Source organism: Monodon monoceros, unplaced genomic scaffold, assembly GCF_005190385.1.
Source record: "Monodon monoceros isolate NGI ecotype Baffin Bay Population unplaced genomic scaffold, NGI_Narwhal_1 Super_Scaffold_5, whole genome shotgun sequence".
Taxonomy (NCBI): domain Eukaryota; kingdom Metazoa; phylum Chordata; class Mammalia; order Artiodactyla; family Monodontidae; genus Monodon; species Monodon monoceros.
The window spans coordinates 11,605,201-11,624,039 of NW_021703782.1; the positions used below are offsets into that span (position 1 = coordinate 11,605,201).

Genomic DNA, 18,839 nt, shown 5'->3' on the forward strand with positions numbered 1-18,839 from the left:
CTGAGATACTTAGCGGAACTTTGTTCTCCACATGGGCTATATAGGAGCGTCGCGGTTTCCTCGCGTGATTCCACTGCCTCTCGGGTTCTTCTCGCGGTGCGAACAGGAGTCAGGGTGCTGAGATAGATTCTCCCTTGCGGTCCGGGGAGGCGCTGACCATGGTCCTTGCCTACGAGCTTGGGCCGCGAGCGCGGAGGGCGCCGGAGGAGAAGCGCTGGGAAAGCTCGCGGGGCGCGGCGAGGAGCAACCGTCGAGGCCCCCGCCCCTCCCGACCCCCGGGGAGCCCGCCGGCCTGTACGCGAACCCTCCACTGCACGCTCGGAGCTGCATCGAAAAAGGGTGGGGCAGCCAGCCGCAGCTGCAATTGGAAGCCGCCCGGGAGGATTTAAGAAGAATGGAACCGCGGCCCATCCCCTCCCCCTCCAACCATGAGACACCACCGCCCCCCCCCCAGCCGGAGATAGGCCCATCCTTTACCCCCACCCCCTCCTTCCCAGGCCCAGGGAGGCGCGGGCAGCCTTTGTGGGCACACAGCCGCCCACCAGCGAGCCCGAGCCCCTCGGCACCCTGCACGCAGGGCCGGGTAGGGTGGGGTGCGTATGCACATGCAGGGAAGCAATACTCTAGGCGGGGCAGGACGGTGGGCACGCTGGGATCCTCGGTTCTCCACCGAACTGGAAGGGGGCGAGGGAGGGGCGATCCCCACGCCCCATCCTCTGTCTCAAACACCGCCTCCCACCCGTACCAACCTGGTCATTGATGTTCTGCAGGGCTTCCTTGCCCGAGGCCCGCCGGATCTCCACCTTCCGGCCCGATTCAACAGATGGCTCCCCGCCGGCGCGCCGGCCCTGCCGGGAGTACGGCGGCTGCGGGTCCGGGCCCAAGTGGGCGACGTCCCGCTGCTGAGCCACCACCTGCCCCGAGCCCCGGCCCACCGACAGCGAGTCGAAGTCGATGGTCTTGTTCTCCGAGGACCCTTCCACCGGGCAGAACATGCCACAGAATTTCTGCCGAGGCTTGGGGCTGCCTGAGCCCAGGTTTTTAAAAAAGGCAGGGACCTCTTCGTCCTCTGCCGCCTTCCCGGATTGCTTCCTCTCGGCCATGGCGTGGGGAGGCTTGGGGAGGGTCCTCTCCGTCCGTCAGTCCGTCTGCCGGTCCCTAAGTCTGCCTGTCTCTATGCACCAAGCCCCCGGCTGCTGCCGCGGCTGCCGCTCTCTGCCTCCTGCAAGGTGTACAGAAAGGAAGGAGGGCTGGCGAGCGAGCGACCCACCCCTCCCGGTCCCTCCTCCTGACCCCGCTTTCTCCCCTCCCTGCCCACGCCCCCCGCCGCCGCCGCGCGAGCTCTGGCGAGCAGCAAAGTTGGGTCTGGGAGGGTGGCCGCTGCGGCAGCGAGACCGGAGAGGCTGCCAGCTCCCGGCAGCTGCGGGAGGAGGGAGGCGCGGGCGGGGCGGGGGCGGGGCGGGGCTCCGGGGAGGGGAGCGCAGAGGCGGGGAGGCAGGGGAGGCAGGGGAGGGCCGCACAGCCGAGAGCCCCGCGCTCCGGAAGTGAAGCTGCCAGACCACCGGCTAATAGATGCGAGGCTGAGGGCCCGCTGACCGCTGTCGGCGCCAGGGTGAGTATGGGGCAGGGCACGCGGGGGCGAAGATCGTGGGGCGCAGTGCCTGGCCCCCGCGCCCCGCTCCCAGACCTGCCTGGCCCAGGCGCCTCTCCCCCACCGCATTGCGGAGGTGGGCCAGCGGTGAGGGTTCACCGTGGGGAGCGCTCCCTCCCTCTTACCCCGGCTGTGAGATGATGGATGGGGAAAGGGGCACACACTGGCAGGCGCCAGGACACCGGCGTGGGGGACAGAGGAAGGGGCGGCGCTGAAGGTGGGGGAGGCATGGCGCAGGCCGCGCGGCAACGTGGGGACCATACGAGGCGCGGACACCAAAGCTTCAGTCTAACCACGGGCCTTGGTGGGCTACTGGGAGCAGAGATTGAAACAAGGTCCTCACTTAAATGCACCCACGGCGGTAGGGGGGCGCGCAGCGTGGCGGGGAGAGACACAGGGGCGTAGCAAATCCGGAGGGGGTGGGTATGGAGAGAGAGACCTAGGTCTGCGGTCCGTGCGAGTGTAGCAAAGCGTGAAGTCTGCAAATTCCAGCCCAGCACGGCGCCTTAGGTGTACAGTGAGGTAGGACGCAGGCCCGCTATATTGCCCGAGGGCGCTGGTTACCGTAATTGTGCCAGTACGCTAAGCGGGGCCCAGCAGAATGTCTTCCTTTGGTATCTTCCGCCCCGCTCTCCTGCCAAAGAAGGGGGGACGATACACACTGAAGCCCACTCCCCAAATCTCCAGCCCTTCTCGGCGCCCGGGGCGCCCCACCTCGTTCCACCGCCCCTGTAGAGGACTGCGCCAGAGCCACGGGGTTTCCTAGGTTGCCAGAAGCCGAGCGCCTGGGGCGTTAGTGCGCGTGCGTCCAGGGCAGGGAAAGGAGATGGGGTGATGACTGCCTTGAATTGTGCGAGGCCGAGAAGGGGAAAGATGTATGCGGACTTGGTGTGTCTGCGCGAGTAGATCGGCCGCAGCCACCGTGTTGGTGGCATCAGAAGGCATCTTGATGTATGACAGTAGCACGGCCTCTGAGGGTCCTCCTTTGCTTACTCCTATCCCCGTGTATTTTCCATGTCTCAGTCCCTGTCCAGGGTGGATTACAGCCCCGCCCCTCTCTCCACAGTGGCAAAACCCCGCAGAAATGATGCACATCCCTTGGCTGGCTCGAATAGGAGCTCTGGGCATGCTCAGTAGCCAGGGCGGGTTTGGGCTGGGAAACTGTTGACCGCAGGAGCGTCGCGCCGGGCAGAGCAACCAAATATTCTGTACCATTGTCCTCCCTTGCCCCTGGCAGGATTGAATGCGGACACCTTGCCCTCCTCCACAATTGTGAGGGATAGTTCGGCGAATGGAGTTCAATTTGGAGGACAACCAATCCCAGCTTGAAGATAAGCCCACCATGATAGGTGGGCAGGAGTCTACGGATACGAAGGAGAGGAGGAAGGAGAGAGGAATGTCCGCATGCAGGGGGATGAGGGAACCAAAGGCAGGCACTGGGACTTAGCACCAGATGTGCTTTGTATTTGAATAAAGGGCTTCCACACGAATTAACATCATTTCCTACTCCCAGCATCCCTCTGACATGAGTGCTTCCTTATAACCACTTTCTAGAGTTCCAGGGTAGGAAAGAGATTTAGATGCTTTGTCCAAGGTAACTATCTAGTTAAATGATCCAACAGTTCCAGTGGGGTCTTCCACCTGAATGTCTGGTTCCTTTTCCAACTTATCCTATCTTTATGCGAGAAAAGACAAGATTTTCTCATTTTTTCCCCCATATCCAAATATTTCCAATCCTGGCCTTATTGTGTATCAGGGACGTTTCGCTTGCCGTCTTTTTATTTGAAGGTTGCATTGCAGGTAGAGATTGCCTTTGGAGGAAGAAGCCACCCAAAGGTAGCCTAACTTCAGCGTGATGGTTATGTAGACCTTGGAGATGTTTCTTCCTGGGTATCTGATGCCTTATGACTTCTCATGTTTCCCCTAAATATTATAATGGGGAGGAAGGTCACCCCCATAAATTAGAAGAGGACCGTGAGGCATGGAGGGAGGTGTCACTGGACTCAGATCCCTGGAGCTGCTGGGCGAGGACGCTATCTAGCATTTTGCCCTCCCCGCCCTCTGGCATGCACCCTCCTTTCAACCTTCCAGAAGGACTCGGGAAACGTGCCTGCAGCAGATGCCGCTGTAGCTGCAGATTGGCGTCTGTGGCATATGGAGCCCATTTGGACTGATGGAGATTTTTAGGGGAAGAATGGTCATAGCCCTTTAACACACACTCCACGACAGCAACGGGAGATAGACGCTCTTCCCTTTTTACATTACCCAGTCTCCACCGGCTGGACACAGACTTGCCTCCTCTTTTTTTCTTTGTCCTCAAATGACCCATTCAAGTTCAGATGCTACGAAGAAAGCATCATGTTACTAACTTAACATTTATAGCGAAAGAAACCCCTAGTTATGCATTTGCAAAGCATAGCCAGGCATAACCAAAGAGAATTAATTCATAACTCCAAGTTTATTTGGCTCTGAGATTCTTTTAAATTGTTAAACCTGTATTAAATTTTTGTATCTATGTTATTATATTAAAGTATATTATATAAGTTATATTTCTAAACCTATATTAAATTGATTTTAAAAGTTTGAGTGTTTCCTAATCGGATTTTTTTTTTTTTTTTTTTTGCGGTACACGGGCCTCTCACTGCTGTGGCCTCTCCCGTTGCGGAGCACAGGGTCCGGACGCGCAGGCTCAGTAGCCATGGCTCACGGGCCTAGCTGCTCCGCGGCATGTGGTATCTTCCCAGACCGGGGCACAAACCCGTGTCCCCTGCATCGGCAGGCGGACTCTCAACCACTGAGCCACCAGGGAAGGCCCTAATCGGATTTTTTAATCAAAGAAATGAAGCAACTCAATATTGTTTAGTAGATTTAATTAAACTGTAAAGGATTGTCATATTTTTGAATAAGTGCATTAACAGTCTTCACATTGGATATTATCGAGTCATAAAAGTACACTATTATTATATTTATACAGGGCGGCTTGGCTTGGCTGGAGCTGAGAGACACCCAGACACGCCATTGTGCAGAGTTGGGTGACACCTTCCTGTGCTAGAAGCAGAATACATAAGCTCCGTGGCTGTCATGGAACGTTTTGGAATGCATAAACAGGTATCTAGTCATTTCTCCTGATTTCATTCTTCACGCGGGACAGATCTTGGTCCTGTCCACAACTGGAGCTCCATTAATTGGCATGCCTGATGAGCATATGGTGGGGAAGCCTGATTGCAGGAGGGTCCCCAAGAGAACGAAAAAGTCACTGTAAGCAAAGAAGACTCAAATACAATGTGAGGCAGAATCCCTGGTCTACCCCCCACTTCCATCCCTAACCAGGTACTGATGCTTCCCGGGAAGGAGAGGGCTGTGTGGTAAAACTGAGCCTTGTTTCCCTAGGAGCCCAAGCCACTCTGCTGGGAGACTTCCCTCCAGGAGTTCTGGGTGCAAGAGTGAAGGCGACTCCCCACTGGCTAGAGAGAGGTGAGGCAGCAGAGACCCAGAGGGCAGTGAAAACAGCTCTTGCACACGCTTCCGATGGGGCAGCCCCACCACGTGACTGCGTGAGAGAAGCAGCAGCCACTGGGCTGCAGAGCCACAGGCCGTGGTCCTGCCACAACTGAGATACTAACCACCCACCTTGGGTCAGGTCAGGAGACCTCACGGAAAGTGCCGAGCTCTTGCCACTGAGCAGTAAGGGTTATTGGTACAGAAAACTAGGACCTAGGACCTGTTCACTGGTGGGTTATAAGTTTAGAAGTTCATCCAGGATATTCTCAATTCTAAGGCAACGCCCATCTACCCCACAAACGAATCTGTAGCCATAGAGTTCAAGCGAGTCAGTATCTGGGGCAATGGCGCTGGCCCTGTTGGAGGAATGGTGTAGGATCATGAGTGTGGATGATCAGAAATCACTGATGGTCATGGGGATACCCGTGGGCTGCAATGAAGCCGAGATTCAGGAGGTCCTCCAGGAGGCTTTAAAGTCTCTGGGCAGGTATAGAGTGCTTGGCAAAATATTCAGGAGGCAGGAGAATGCCAATGCTGTGTTGGTAGAGCTTCTGGAGGACACCGACGTCTCCGTGATCCCCAGCGAGGTTCAGGGAAAGGGGGGCATCTGGAAAGTGATCTTTAAGACCCCTAACCAGGACACTGAATTTCTTGAAAGACTGAACCTCTTTCTAGAGAAAGAGGGGCAGACGGTCTCGGGAATGTTCCGAGCGCTTGGGCATGAGGGAGTGTCTCCAGTGGCCATGCCCTGTGTCTCACCAGAGTTACTGGCCCATCTGCTGGGACAGGCAATAGCACACGCCCCTCAGCCTTTGCTCCCCATGAGGTACCGGAAACTGAGAGTGTTCTCGGGGAGCGCTGTGCCCGCGCCAGAGGAAGAGCCCTTTGAAATCTGGTTGGAACAGGCCACCGAGATAGTCAAAGAGTGGCCGGTAGCAGAGGCAGAAAAGAAAAGATGGTTGGTGGAAAGCCTTCGCGGCCCTGCCCTGGACCTCATGCACATAATCCAGGCAGACAATCCGTCCATAAGTGTGGAAGAGTGTTTGGAAGCATTTAAGCAAGTGTTTGGAAGCCTGGAGAGTCGTAGGACCTCCCAGGTGAAATACCTGAAGACCTATCAGGAGGAAGGAGAGAAAGTCTCAGCGTACGTGTTACGGTTAGAAACCCTGCTGCGGAGAGCTGTGGAGAAGCGGGCCATCCCGAGGAACAGCGCGGACCAGGTCCGCTTGGAGCAGGTCATGGCCGGGGCGAGCCTCAGTGAGATCCTCTGGTGTAGGCTTAGGGAGCTGAGAGACCAGGGGCCTCCTCCCAGCTTCCTGGACTTAATGAAGGTAATCCGCGAAGAAGAGGAGGAAGAAGCCGCTTTTGAAAATGAGAATACTGAAGCGCCGGAAGATGGAGATGGCTATGGCCACTGGGATAACGGGGCCAGAGACTAAAACCCAACTCACAGGGGGACCCACAGCCGACATGGGGAGAGACAGCCATTCTACCAGGCTAAGACCTTTTCAGTCTTTTTTTTCTCTAATTTATGCAGTTGAAATCAAGGCATTCAAGCCCGGTCTTGATTCTTCTTTCTAAGAAAAAAAATGTCTGAGAGTTTTTTGGACCCTACATAGATTATTAATAAACAAAAAATTAAATTCCAAATACGAGATAGTACGCCTAAAGGAATCTGAACCAGGTTTCCTTTAAATACCCGCCAATAGACCAAAAGAAAGAAATGATGTGAGAAAAAAAAAATCTTTTGTCATCTATGTAAAAATCCAAGCTGTTTGAATTATCAAGTGTTTTCCTTTCTCACATCAGCAAGAGTACCGAGTACACATCTCTGAGTACCAAGCCACGTGAGGCAGTGTTCAAAGAGCTAACGGTCATAAACCTACCAGCCTGGCCCTGCTCTCAGGGAGGACATAGCCTCCGAGCATGAAAAGCTAAATAACCTTACGTGTAAACGAGTTCACGACGCCAATAGAAGCCAAGAGAAGTGTCGTTGCCAAATAAGCACGACATCTCTATCTTAGGTTTCTCTCTTTTCTTACTTGGGAAGCACTTCCCGCTTCTCTGCTGGGTGTCAGATAGATGGTTCCAGGCAGTGTGTTGGGCCCTGAGGACACAGAGGTCCACAGTTGAGGGACATCCTCAAGAAAGGGTAGACATCACAGGATGGCCTGACGGAGCATGGGGCTGTGCAGGCCATGTTTGGATTCAGGCCAGCCTGGATAGAGAGGAGGAGTTTTAGTGGCAACAAAGGGCAAAGAGGAGAGGAAGAGAGCTCACAGTTACTGAGGACCTGCTCTGTTCCGGGCACTTTACACATATGTCATTTTATGTGTACAGCACCCCCAGTGTGGTATAATTATGCTCATTTTAAAAGAGAAGGGAAAAAAACTCAGATGGGTTACATGGTCTGCTCAACATCAAAATGCTATCAGGTGGCAGAGCCCAGACGGAAGTCCAGACCTCTCTGACACTGGCTAATCCTCTCTCCACTGTGATCGCGGTTTTCAAATTGTGCTTTGTAGTTCTGCAGGGATTTTTCAGCAGTTCTATCTTGAAAATGTATGTTAAACTCTTTAAATCTCTAATAAATAACAGACACAAGCGTGTTGATATCCGAATTTTAACACACTGGCATTTACCAACAGGCTCGCTTTTGTTTTCAGATTGACTCATTTTGTACAGACTTTGGAAGAAAGGTTCCCTTGGCGATATGTGAGCACACATCCAAGCTTACTTTAATTCTTCATAGATTAAGGAAGCCATAGCATGTCAGAGGTGTTTGAATCCGGCCCGTGCATGTCCTGTGACGTCAAGTGCACTTCAAGCATAAATAAGCATCATTCAGTTAAATGCTAGGCAAGGCTCCAACACAACTGATGTATAGCATCATGATAGCTTTGTATGTACAATAAACAAGTGGCTTAACTTCTTGAAATATGTTTCCTCATCAGAAAAATGGGAGGACAATAGAATAGGGTTGTTGCTAAGATCAAATGACATAATGCCTTTTAAGCACTTAGTGTGATGTCTGGAACATAGAAAGCCCTCAGTACATCGAGACTCTTTTTATTATTTTCACAATGCTTACTGTCTGGCCAATGCATGCTCTCTTCCTTTTCTAACAGTCCTGCAGTAACAAGTAAATATGTAATCTGCCTGTGAGGTTGTGACAACATTGCATTAGACACTGTTTTGGCTCTTGTGGTAAGTTTGAGTGTTTGTTGTCTGTTATCTTTGTGATAAATTTTCCAGCCATTGTTGACTATTGTTAGTGATTATAAGAAATAACTTCTTTCCGATCGTGAACAATTTTAACTGAAGAATACCCTGAGATTGTAAGAAAAACATTTTCTTTAAAGAGGTTCCATTTGTGGTCATTGATCTAAGTTATATCCTTCAGTACTGTTCAACCAAAATGATACAACTGTCATCCTGTACACCCTGATTTCATGTGTTTTTTGTAGTCATGAAAATGGCCTTGTTGTTCTCATGTAGTCAGAGTATGCAAAGTAAAGTGTTATAATTGTGAAGTTATAAAATAAATACATGCTGGTAATAAAATTCTGAGTTTTTTCTGCTTCATGTGTTGTGGTTCTGTATAAACTATGCTTGAAGAAGGGATTTCATTACTAAAAAAAAAAAAAAATTGAGAGGTAAGATTAAAAAATCAAGCTAAACCCAAAAGGTCTTGAACTCTTCTAGAAAAGAAAACCTGAGAGCAAAATGCTGGAATGGGAATACTTGGGCTTTGTCTTCAAGGATGAGAGAGAGCTCAGTCCACCCGTCATTGATTTCCCCTTTAAAATACAAGAAACGACAGATGGAGGCCAGTTCCCTTGGAGACCTCCAACTCGCTTCCTTAGGCAAGTAACCGTACAGATACATTCACCAGCCTCTATTCTGCTAAGGGTGAAATGACCTAAAGGTGAAATACTGCATTTCTTGGATGAAATAATTTTTCACTATATGGATGTATAGAGGGGATAAAATTTATCTTGCCTCTGGCCCTCGAAATTTCTCTTCCTCTTCTCTACAGCGCAATGAGGGAGCATTCCTCAGAGGCCGTACACAGTGCCGATTGACCCATTATAAGATGGGTGTCTGGAGGAATACCCAGCAGTCTCTCCCAATCACTTGAGCAAAACCTTCCGGGAGATTGGTCTCCCCTTGTACTTAATCTGTCTCCGGTCCTGACCCTGGAGACCGAGGCTTCCAAGATTACATAAGCTACTGCTGAAATTAACTTTTCACCAGGGGCCACCCACCTCTTCAGGCCAAGCCTCTCCTTCTGTTTTCTTCTGCTGTTCGTCCTAAACCCAAGACTCTCTGGTCATCTGTTCCCATCTTTACCCTCATGCCCATACTACACTGTGCCTCTTCCCACTGTTGACCTTTAAGACCCTCCAACATGCCAACTGGGTATTCCACGAGGTCCTAAACAAACTAGCCTATATCATCAAAGTCCCTGCGTAATACCCTGTCACCATATTCCTTAATTGAACTCTGGTCCTCCTGGTGGTCTGTCGCCCTCAAGTCCCTTGAGTGGAAGCTGCTCAGTCTCTCTCACCTCAGGAGAGACTGGAGAGTGGTGACAGCATCTCTTTCATTCACCGTCATCACTTCCCCACTTGCAAATGCCTTTGCTCCCTCCTGGCATATCCTCACTCACTCTGCTGCACCACCCACTGTGGCTTGGTCCTGACAAGCCTGGACAGAGCATTGGCAAAGAAACTAATGTTCTCGGGGTGGGGGGATGCGGCATTTAGGACGGAATCTGGCTGGGTGTTATCCCAAGAAATAGGAAGAAAAAGCTAATGAATACAAACCATGTTCAAGGGAGACCTACAAGCAAGACTGGAAAAGCAGAGTTTTTAAGCTAGAGCGTTGGAAGGTAGAGTTTTGAAGGAGTGGAACCTGAGATGAAACATACAAGTGCGGTTAAGAGGATCTGAGACAAGTATTGTCAAACTCACTCGGGGTGTGTTTTGTTGTTGTTGTCTGACCAGCATAATCTTTGGACGGTCTAAAGGCCCAGGATCAGGGCAGACATCTCTCCCATCCCCCACCTGTTTGTGTGGACCAGGATCTTCTTGAGTTTGCCCAGGGAAGACTTAACACTCATCCAGAAGCTCTCCTGGGGTGGAAGATGGTGTCCCACAATGGGCTTCTCCGAAGCTAGCCTTCTCACTCTAGCAGACCCTGGAGTTGTCCCTGGTCCAGACCTCCCTCCGTTACCCAACTGTCTGCAGTGCCAGAGTGGTCCTTGACATCCCAAATGGACATTTTCTTAAAAACCAGAGTCACGCCAGAAGTGTATGCCAAAGTCAATTCTATCATAAGAGAAAAAAAACAGTGTAGGATTTCAGTGTCTCTTTCAGGCCACCAGCTGGAGCTGCCCATTTATTGTCTGGGCTGCTTTCAGCGGCAGCTGAGACTTCCCCATCTGCCCACACCCCGGCCCCGCCCCCTTGAAGGGAAAAGTTCCCAGAGGGAGGAGTTACCTAGACTGCACCCTGGTGCTCAGGCTGGGAGCCACTGCAGGATGTCCTCAGGGAAGGGTTGGGAAGCTCAACACCCCCCACCCCCCCACCCCCACCCCCGTCCCATCCTGTCCCAGACCTGCCCCTGCTCTGCAGGCCTAAAGGCAGCCCCACTGAGGGCCTCTCCTGGCTTTGGCTCAACAGCTTTGCCAACAAACTCAATTACTAAAAATGCAGCTTTCTTGAAATAACAAGCAATTGTCGCAAAAGGAAACTTTGTTTTTCCAGCTTCATTGAGGTATAATTGACAAATAAAAGTTGTATATATTTAAGAAGTACAGTGTGATATTTTGATGTAAGTATACATTGTGAAATGATCTCCACAATCAAGCTAATTAACACATCCATCACCTCGCATAGTTACCGTTGTGTGCGTGGTAAGAACGCTTAAGACATGCTCTCTTAGTAAATTTCAAGTGCATACTGCAGTACTATTAACTATAGTCACCATGCTATACATTAGCTCTCCAGAACTTATTCATCCTGCATAAGTGAAAGTTTGTGCCCTTCGACCAACATGTTCCCATTTCCCCCACCTCCCGGCCCCTGGTCACCACCATTCTACTCTCTGCTTCTGTGAGTTTGACTTTTTGAGATTCTACATGTAAGTGAAATCATACAGTATTTGTCTTTCTGTGTCTGGCTTATTTCATTTAGGATAATGTCCTCAAGGTGCGTCCATGTTGCCACAAATGGCAGGATTTCCTTCTACAAGAGTAAACTTTGTATTGTAAATGAACATATGTAAAACATTGGAAACTGGGTTGGTAAAAAAGGGACGCTGATTAAGAAAACATGATGACTAAATGTAATGTGGTATACTGGATGGGATCCTGGGACAGAAAAAGAAATTTAGGGAATAACTGAGGAAATCTGAATGCTGTGTGGACTTTAGTTAACAATAATGTATCAATACTGGTTCATTTGTAACAACGTACGTATTGTTCATAATAGAGGAAAGTGGGTGTGGGATATCCAGGAACTCTCTGTACTATCTATCCAATAATTCTGTAAATCTAAAACTGTTTTAAATAAAAAGCACATTAACAGCAACAAAAAAAAAAAAAAAAAAGAAGGGACACTGAGTTCCGCTGACTGGTCAAAATAATGCATTCCCTGGTAATATCCCATTCAAGGGTGTTAGCCTTTAATGACATTTCCTGAGCTTGGGGACCTGCTATTCCAAATAGTGGCTAGTGAGATGCAAACTGGTAAATATAGAATGGATAAACAACAAGGTCCTACTGTATAGTACAGGGAACTATATTCAATATCCTTTGGTAAACCATACTGGAAAAGAATATGAAAAAGAATGTATATATGTGTATAACTGAGTCACTTTGCTGTATAGCAGTAATTAACACAACATTGTAAATCAACTATACTTCAATTAAAAAAAAATTACCCAAATAGTGGCTAGTGTACATTTTAAAGTTTCTAAGTAGAAAGCTGTTATATAGGCCTGAGGCAACTGTAAATGTCTAGGGCTGGGTGTGTTGCCATCTTGGGAAAAACATCTATCAACCAATCCAGAATTTCCAGGGCTGTTTCCAATTTCAAGGTGATTTATGGGTCTAAAACTAAGATAGTAATCCTTTGGACTCCCAAGCCCTGTCACTGGCCTGGGTTTATGGCTACAGTTGGCAATGTGGGGTGAGGACCCAGCCTGCAGAGGTTCCCCAGGCCATATTCAGGGCCTTTTAGTTGATGACTGAGAGGGCAACCTGGCAGGACCATGGAATCCCTAGGTCATATTCCTCCCTGGGACCCCAGATTTTATCAGCAGCTGAACTACAGGGGAGCTGGTCTTCCTTGACCAGAGCCTGGCTGGTAGTTCTTTGATGCTTCAGAGCACTCGGTGGCATGGGCCTGAAATGTATTCCACCTGTAACGAGAATGGTTTTGGCTTAGGAATCCATCAAAGTTGTACTACAAGGGATAGGGTTTGGGCCCATGTACCACTTCTGTTACCAGGCAGGCTGTGGTGTTTGCCAGGAGAGGGCAGGTTAACCTGAACTGAGCAATCTGTTTATGAAGTAGACAAAGTCCTCAGGGCACAGGGATGGGCCCTGATACATATTGAGGGATAAGGAGAGAGACCAAGAGGGCTATTCATGCCTCCTCCCCACACCCCAACTCCTGACACTTCCAACCTACACCAGAAACAAAGGACAGAGCAATAGAAATTAAAACCTAGAAACAGACAAGGGGTGAAACAAAATATAAGCAAGGGAACAGACAACCCCAGACAAGTATGAAGAAAAACACATATAGGCACATCGTAGTCAAGCTGCTGTAACAAAAGATAAACTGCTGTAAACCAAGAATATCTTGAAAGTGGCCAGAGGAAAATGGCATATTTCACAGAGAGAAGTAATCATAGGAATTACAGTCTTCCCTCAGTATCCTAGGGGCATTAGTTCCAGGACCAATCCGTGAGGCTCAAGTCCCTGATATGCACAGTAATTGCATATAACCTACGCACATCCTCCCGTATACTTTAAATCTTCTCTGAATTACCTATAATACCTAACATAATATAAATGCTATATAAATAGTTTTGCTTTTTGGAACTACCTGGATTTTTTTTTTTTGAATATTTCCAATCCGCCTTTGGTTGAATCCATGGATGCAGAACAGGCGGATAACGAGGGCTAACTGTACTGCTGACATCTCTTAAGAAAATATGAAGGCCAAAGGGGCAGTAACATATTTAAACCACTGGATAAATAAACCTTGCTCAGCCAAGATTTAGTACAAATTTGCCTTTAAAATCAGCTGAACCTAGAAATATTTGGAAGTGGTTGGCAGGTTATTGAACTATTTGGGTTTTCGGTCTTCTGAAGTCAATTTTAGTAGTTCAGTTTTCTGATTCTTTTCCATTTTATCTAGTTTTTCAAAAAATGTATTGGCATAAATTTGTCGGTGTTCTATTCAGATGTTTTGAATTATTAATGCTTCTACAGTTATGGCTCCTTATTCTATTGTTCGTGTTTTTGCTCTTTATCTCTGGGTTAATATTCCTAGAAGTGTAGCTATTCCATCTATGTCTTTCAAAGAATCAGCTTTTGGACTTGTTCATCCTCTCCATCATTATTTTAGTAATTTTTGTTCTTTTTTTATTATTTCTTTCATGATGCTTAGAATTAATATACCATTTCATTTCCAGCTTCTTGAAGATTGTTTCTTCTTTTCTGTTTCATGATTTTTTTTTTTTTTTTTTTTGCGGTACGCGGGCCTCTCACTGTTGTGGCCTCTCCCGCTGCGGAGAACGGGCTCCAGATGCACAGGCTCAGCGGCCATGGCTCACGGGCCCAGCTGCTCCGTGGCATGTGGGATCTTCCTGGACTGGGGCACGAACCCGTGTCCCCTGCATCGGCAGGCGGACTCTCAACCACTGCGCCACCAGGGAAGCCCCATGATTTTTTTTTTAAATGTATTTAAGCATAGAAATTTATAACCAAGTATCACTTTAATTATATCGCATAATTTTGTTATATAATACTTTAAATATTTTCATTATGGTTTTTTCATAAACCATGAATTAGTTTTTTGAGGGGTGCAAAGTAGTTAAAGATATTGTGATTTACAATAAATACATATTTCAGTCTTCCAGCCATAGTTCCTAGCTCACAGCTCTCAAAATTCTTGTAATTTCCTGAGAAATAAGAGCAAAGGGAGCATCTTTTGTTATAATATTTGTTCTCTTGTTCTCAGTTCCTGAAATGGCTTCAGAGCCATAAAGCTGAAATAGGTGTCTTGTTATTCACAAGCCCATTTTCACCAGAACTGGGTTTGTGTTAATGAGGTGACTTTTGGAAGTCCCCTAAGGATGGGGGCACTGGTTGCCAGGGGGACCAATCATGAACAGACTGTTGGAACTTTCAGTCCCACCCCCTGATTTCTGGGGAGGGGAGAAGGGCTAGAGGTTGAATCACCAATGGTCAATAATTTAATCAATCATGCCTTTGTAATGAGGCTCCATAAGGCAACCAAAAAGGAGGGGTACTAGGAAGCTCCAGCTGGAACAAGAATGCTTCCATGTGCCACCATGATGGACCCCAGGGCTCCACAGAAGCTCCTTTATTCAGAACCTTGCCCCATGCATCTCTTCATCTGGCTGCTGATTCACATCCTTTAATTTCCTTTGTAATAAACTGGTAATCTGGTGAGTAAGCAGGTTTCCTGAATTCTGTGATTCGCTCTAGCAAATTCATAGAACCCAAAGGGGGATGTGGGAACTTCTGATTTACAGCCAGTTGTTCAGGAATATAGGTAACAACCTATAAGCCTTGAAGGCTATAAATTTCCTTTGTGAACTGCTTTACCTGCATTCCACAAAATTTGATATTTTTTTGTTAGCCATTTCAAAATATTTCCTAATTTCTCTTATGATCTCTTTTCTGATTCTTGAATTATTTAGTACTATGTTGTCCAGTTTCCAATATGTGGGTTTTCAATCATCTTTTTATTACTAACTTCTAATTTAATTCTTTTGTGGTAAGAGAATACACCTTGTGGTTTCAAAGACTTGTGATCTAACATATGGTCTATCTTGGTGAATGGTCAATGTGCACATGAGGATAATGTGGACTCTACTGTTATAGGTTGCAAGTTTTAATTAAGTCAAGTTGGTTGAAAAAGTTGTACACTTTTTTTATTTCCTTGCTCATCTTCTGCCTACTTCTTTTGTGAATTACTGAGACGGGTGTTACAATATGCAACCATAATTGTGGATTTGTCTGCTTCTCTCTTTTGGTTCTTCCAGGTTTTGCTTCTTTTTTGCACATGGATATCCAACTGTTCCAGCACCATTTGTTGAAAACACTATCATTTCTCTACTGAATGGGTTTTGAATCTTTGTCAAGAATTAATTGACCATATATGTGGGCATCTGCTTCTGGACTCTATTCTGCCCCGTTGATCTATTTGTCTATCTTGGCACCGATACTGACCATCTTATTTACTATAACACTATAATAAGTCTTGACATCAGGTAGTGTAAGTCCTCTAACTTTGTTCTTCTTTCTCAGAGTTATTCTAACTGTTTTTGATCCTTTGCATTTCAATGTGAATTTTAGAACAAACTTCTCAATCTCTACCAAAAAAGCCTTCTGGAATTTTGTTGGAATTGCCTTTAATCTATGGATCAATTTGGGGATAACTAAAATTTTGACAATAGTCAATTTTCTGGTCCATGAACATGGTATATCTCTCCATTTTATTAGGTCATGTTTAATTTTTATATCAAAATTTTGTAGTTTTGAGTATTGGGGTCTTACATACTTTTTGTCAATTGTATTCCTAAGTATTTAATATTTAATGCTATTGTAAGTCATTTTGTCTTTTAATTTGTTTGTTGCTAGCATATAGAGCTACAATTAATTTTTATATATTGATATGTGTCCTGCAACCTTGCTAAATTCACTTATCAGTTCTAGTAACTTTTTTTTGATGTCATGGATTTTTTTGCATAAATGATTATGTCATCCGAGATTAAAACAATTTTACTTCTCTCTTTCCAATCTAGATATCATTTATTTCTTTTTCTTGACTTATGGCACTGGCTGGAACCCACAGTACCATATTGAATAGAAGTGGTGAGAACATCATTGTCTTGTTCCTGATCTTAAAGGGAAAGCATTCAATCTCTTACCATTAAGTTTGGTGTTAGCTGTAAGTACGTTTTTTTGTACATATCTGCAATAGGTAGAATTTCTAAAATGCTCCCCTAAAATCTTCCCACTAATCCCTTGAAAGACTGAATATACAAAATGACAATGGGCAAACCATATACAAAAAAACAGATCTCTGACTCACAACTTCTGCAGCAACCAGCCCCAAAGAGTCAGCACTTGGTCAGTAACTGCTAGCTTCCCTAATTTTTGCCTCCACTTCCAACTTAGGAACAAAAAGAGAAAGCCAGGGCTTCCCTGGTGGCGCACTGGTTAAGAATCTGCCTGCCAATGCAGGGGACACGGGTTCGAGCCCTGGTCCGGGAAAATCCCACATACCACGGAGCAACTAAGACCGCGAGCCACAACTACTGAGCCCGTGTGCCACAACTACCGAAGCCCGCTCGCCTAGAGCCCATGCTCCGCAACAAGAGAAGCCACCGCAATGAGAAGCCCGTGCACCACAACAAAGAGTAGCCCCTGCTCACTGTAACCAGAGAAAAGCCCATGCACAGCAACAAAGACCCAACACAGCCAGAAATTTTAAAAAATAACAAAACAAATAAATAAATTTAAAAAAATTTTAAAAAGCCGAATATGCTACCCTTAACAATCACATGGGATGTTCTGCTTACAATTAGCCAACCTCCACCTTCCGTATGCCAAAAGCCTTCAATAAGATCTCATGGTAAGTCTTCCCCTTTTCCCACTCCCCAGCCTGATTTTGAGTCTCTGCCAAATGCAAGTGATGGTGTCTTGCCTTTGTTCTTATATCAGTGATCTTCATTTATTCCCATGCCCTGGAATCTGCAAGCATGATGAGATCTCGCTCCTGTGATTATGTTATGTTACATGGCACAGTCGACATTAAGAGGGAAATGATCTGCGTGGGCCTTATCTAATCACATAAGCCCTTAAAATTAGAGAAGTTTATGGGCCAAAGACCTTAACAGACGCCTCACCAAAGAAGATATACAGACAACAGATAAGCATATGAAAAGATGCTCCACATTATATGTCAATCAGGGAAATGCAAATTAAAACAACAATAAGGTACCACTACGCACTTATTGCAATGGCCAAAATCCAGAACACTAGCAAACCAAATGCCCACAAGGATGCAGAGCAACAGGAAGTCTCGTTCACTGCTGGTGGGAATAAAAATGGTGCAGCCACTTTGGAAGACAGTTTGGTAGTTTCTTACAAAACTAAACGTACTCTTGGAAATTCCCGGGCAGTCCAGTGGTTAGGACTCGGCGCTCTCACTGCCGGGGCCCAGGTTCAATCCCTGGTCGGGGAACTAGGATCCCACAAGCTGAGCAGCTCGGTCAAAAAAAAAAAAAAAAACTAAATATACTCTTACCCTACCATCTGGCAGTCATGTTCCTTGGTATTTACCCAAAGGAGTTGAAAACTTATGCCCACAGCAAAACCTGCATGTGGTGTTTATAGTAGCTTTATTCATAGTTGACAAAACTTGGAAACTACCAAGTTGTCCTGCAGTAGGTGACTTGAGAAGGCAAAACTATGGAGACAGTGGAAAGATCAGCAGTTGCCAGGGGTTGAGGTGAGGGGTGGGATGAATAGGCAGAACACACGGGATTATCAGGATACGAAAAGACTCTGTATGATACTATAATAATAGACCCATTTCGGGCTTCCCTGGTGGCGCAGTGGTTGGGAGTCCGCCTGCTGATGCAGGGGACACGGGTTCATGCCCCGGTCTGGGAAGATCCCACGTGCCGCGGAGCGGCTGGGCCCGTGAGCCACGGCTGCTGGGCCTGCGCATCCGGAGCCTGTGCTCCGCAACGGGAGAGGCCACAACAGTGAGAGGCCCGCCTACCGCAAATAAATAAATAATAGATCCATTTCGTTATACATTTGCCTAAACCCACAGAATGTACAATACCAAGAATGAATGTAAGGTAAACAATGGACTTTGGACGTTGATGATGTGTCAAAGTAGGTTCATCAATTGTAACAAATATAGGGGATGTTGATAATGGTAGGAGCTGTTGAGAGGGGTTACTCTGGTAAGGAATGTTGATAATGGGCGGGGCTATGCATGGTGGGATAGGAGGAATATGGGAAATCTCTGTGCCTTCCTCTCAATTGTGCTGTGAAAAAAAAAACGCTCTAGAAAGAAACTAAAAGAAAAAATTAGAAACCTTTCTCTGATTAATAAAAAGGGAAGTCAGGCAGATTCAAAGTGTAAGAACTTGATACATCATTGTTGCTTTGAATATGAAGGGGGCCATGTGAGAAGAAATGGGGGCCTCAGGGAGCTGAGGGCAGAGCCTGAGTACCAGCCAGCAAGGAAACATAGACCTTAGACCTTCAACCTAGAACCTAGAACCAGGTTCTGCCAGCAACTTGAATGAGCTAAAAGATAGATTCTTCCCCACGCCTCCAGGTGAGAGCCCAGCCAACATCAAAATGTGAGATCCTGTGCAGAGGGAGAAGTCCAGC

General features: G+C 47.1%; 2 protein-coding genes across 2 annotated transcripts in view; one reads left to right on the top strand and one right to left on the bottom strand.

Annotated features, from left to right (window-relative positions):
• Window positions 1-1,103, bottom strand: part of DPYSL2 (dihydropyrimidinase like 2) — a 116,652-nt gene extending 115,549 nt beyond the window's left edge. Inside the window, exon 1 of the mRNA XM_029201621.1 lies at window positions 750-1,103. Within this exon, the coding sequence (XP_029057454.1) occupies window positions 750-1,103 (354 nt within the window). The remainder of the gene's footprint in view (window positions 1-749) is intronic.
• A 4,393-nt stretch (window positions 1,104-5,496) lies between these two features.
• Window positions 5,497-6,591, top strand: PNMA2 (PNMA family member 2). Its single transcript, XM_029201613.1, has one exon. The coding sequence runs from the start codon at window positions 5,497-5,499 to the stop codon at window positions 6,589-6,591; it is 1,095 nt and encodes a 364-aa protein (XP_029057446.1).
• Window positions 6,592-18,839: the final 12,248 nt, after the last annotated feature.

Coding starts and splice junctions, on each gene's coding strand:
- PNMA2 (XM_029201613.1), top strand. CDS start 5,497: ATGGCGCTGGCCCTGTTGGAGGAATGGTGTAGGATCATGAGTGTGGAT.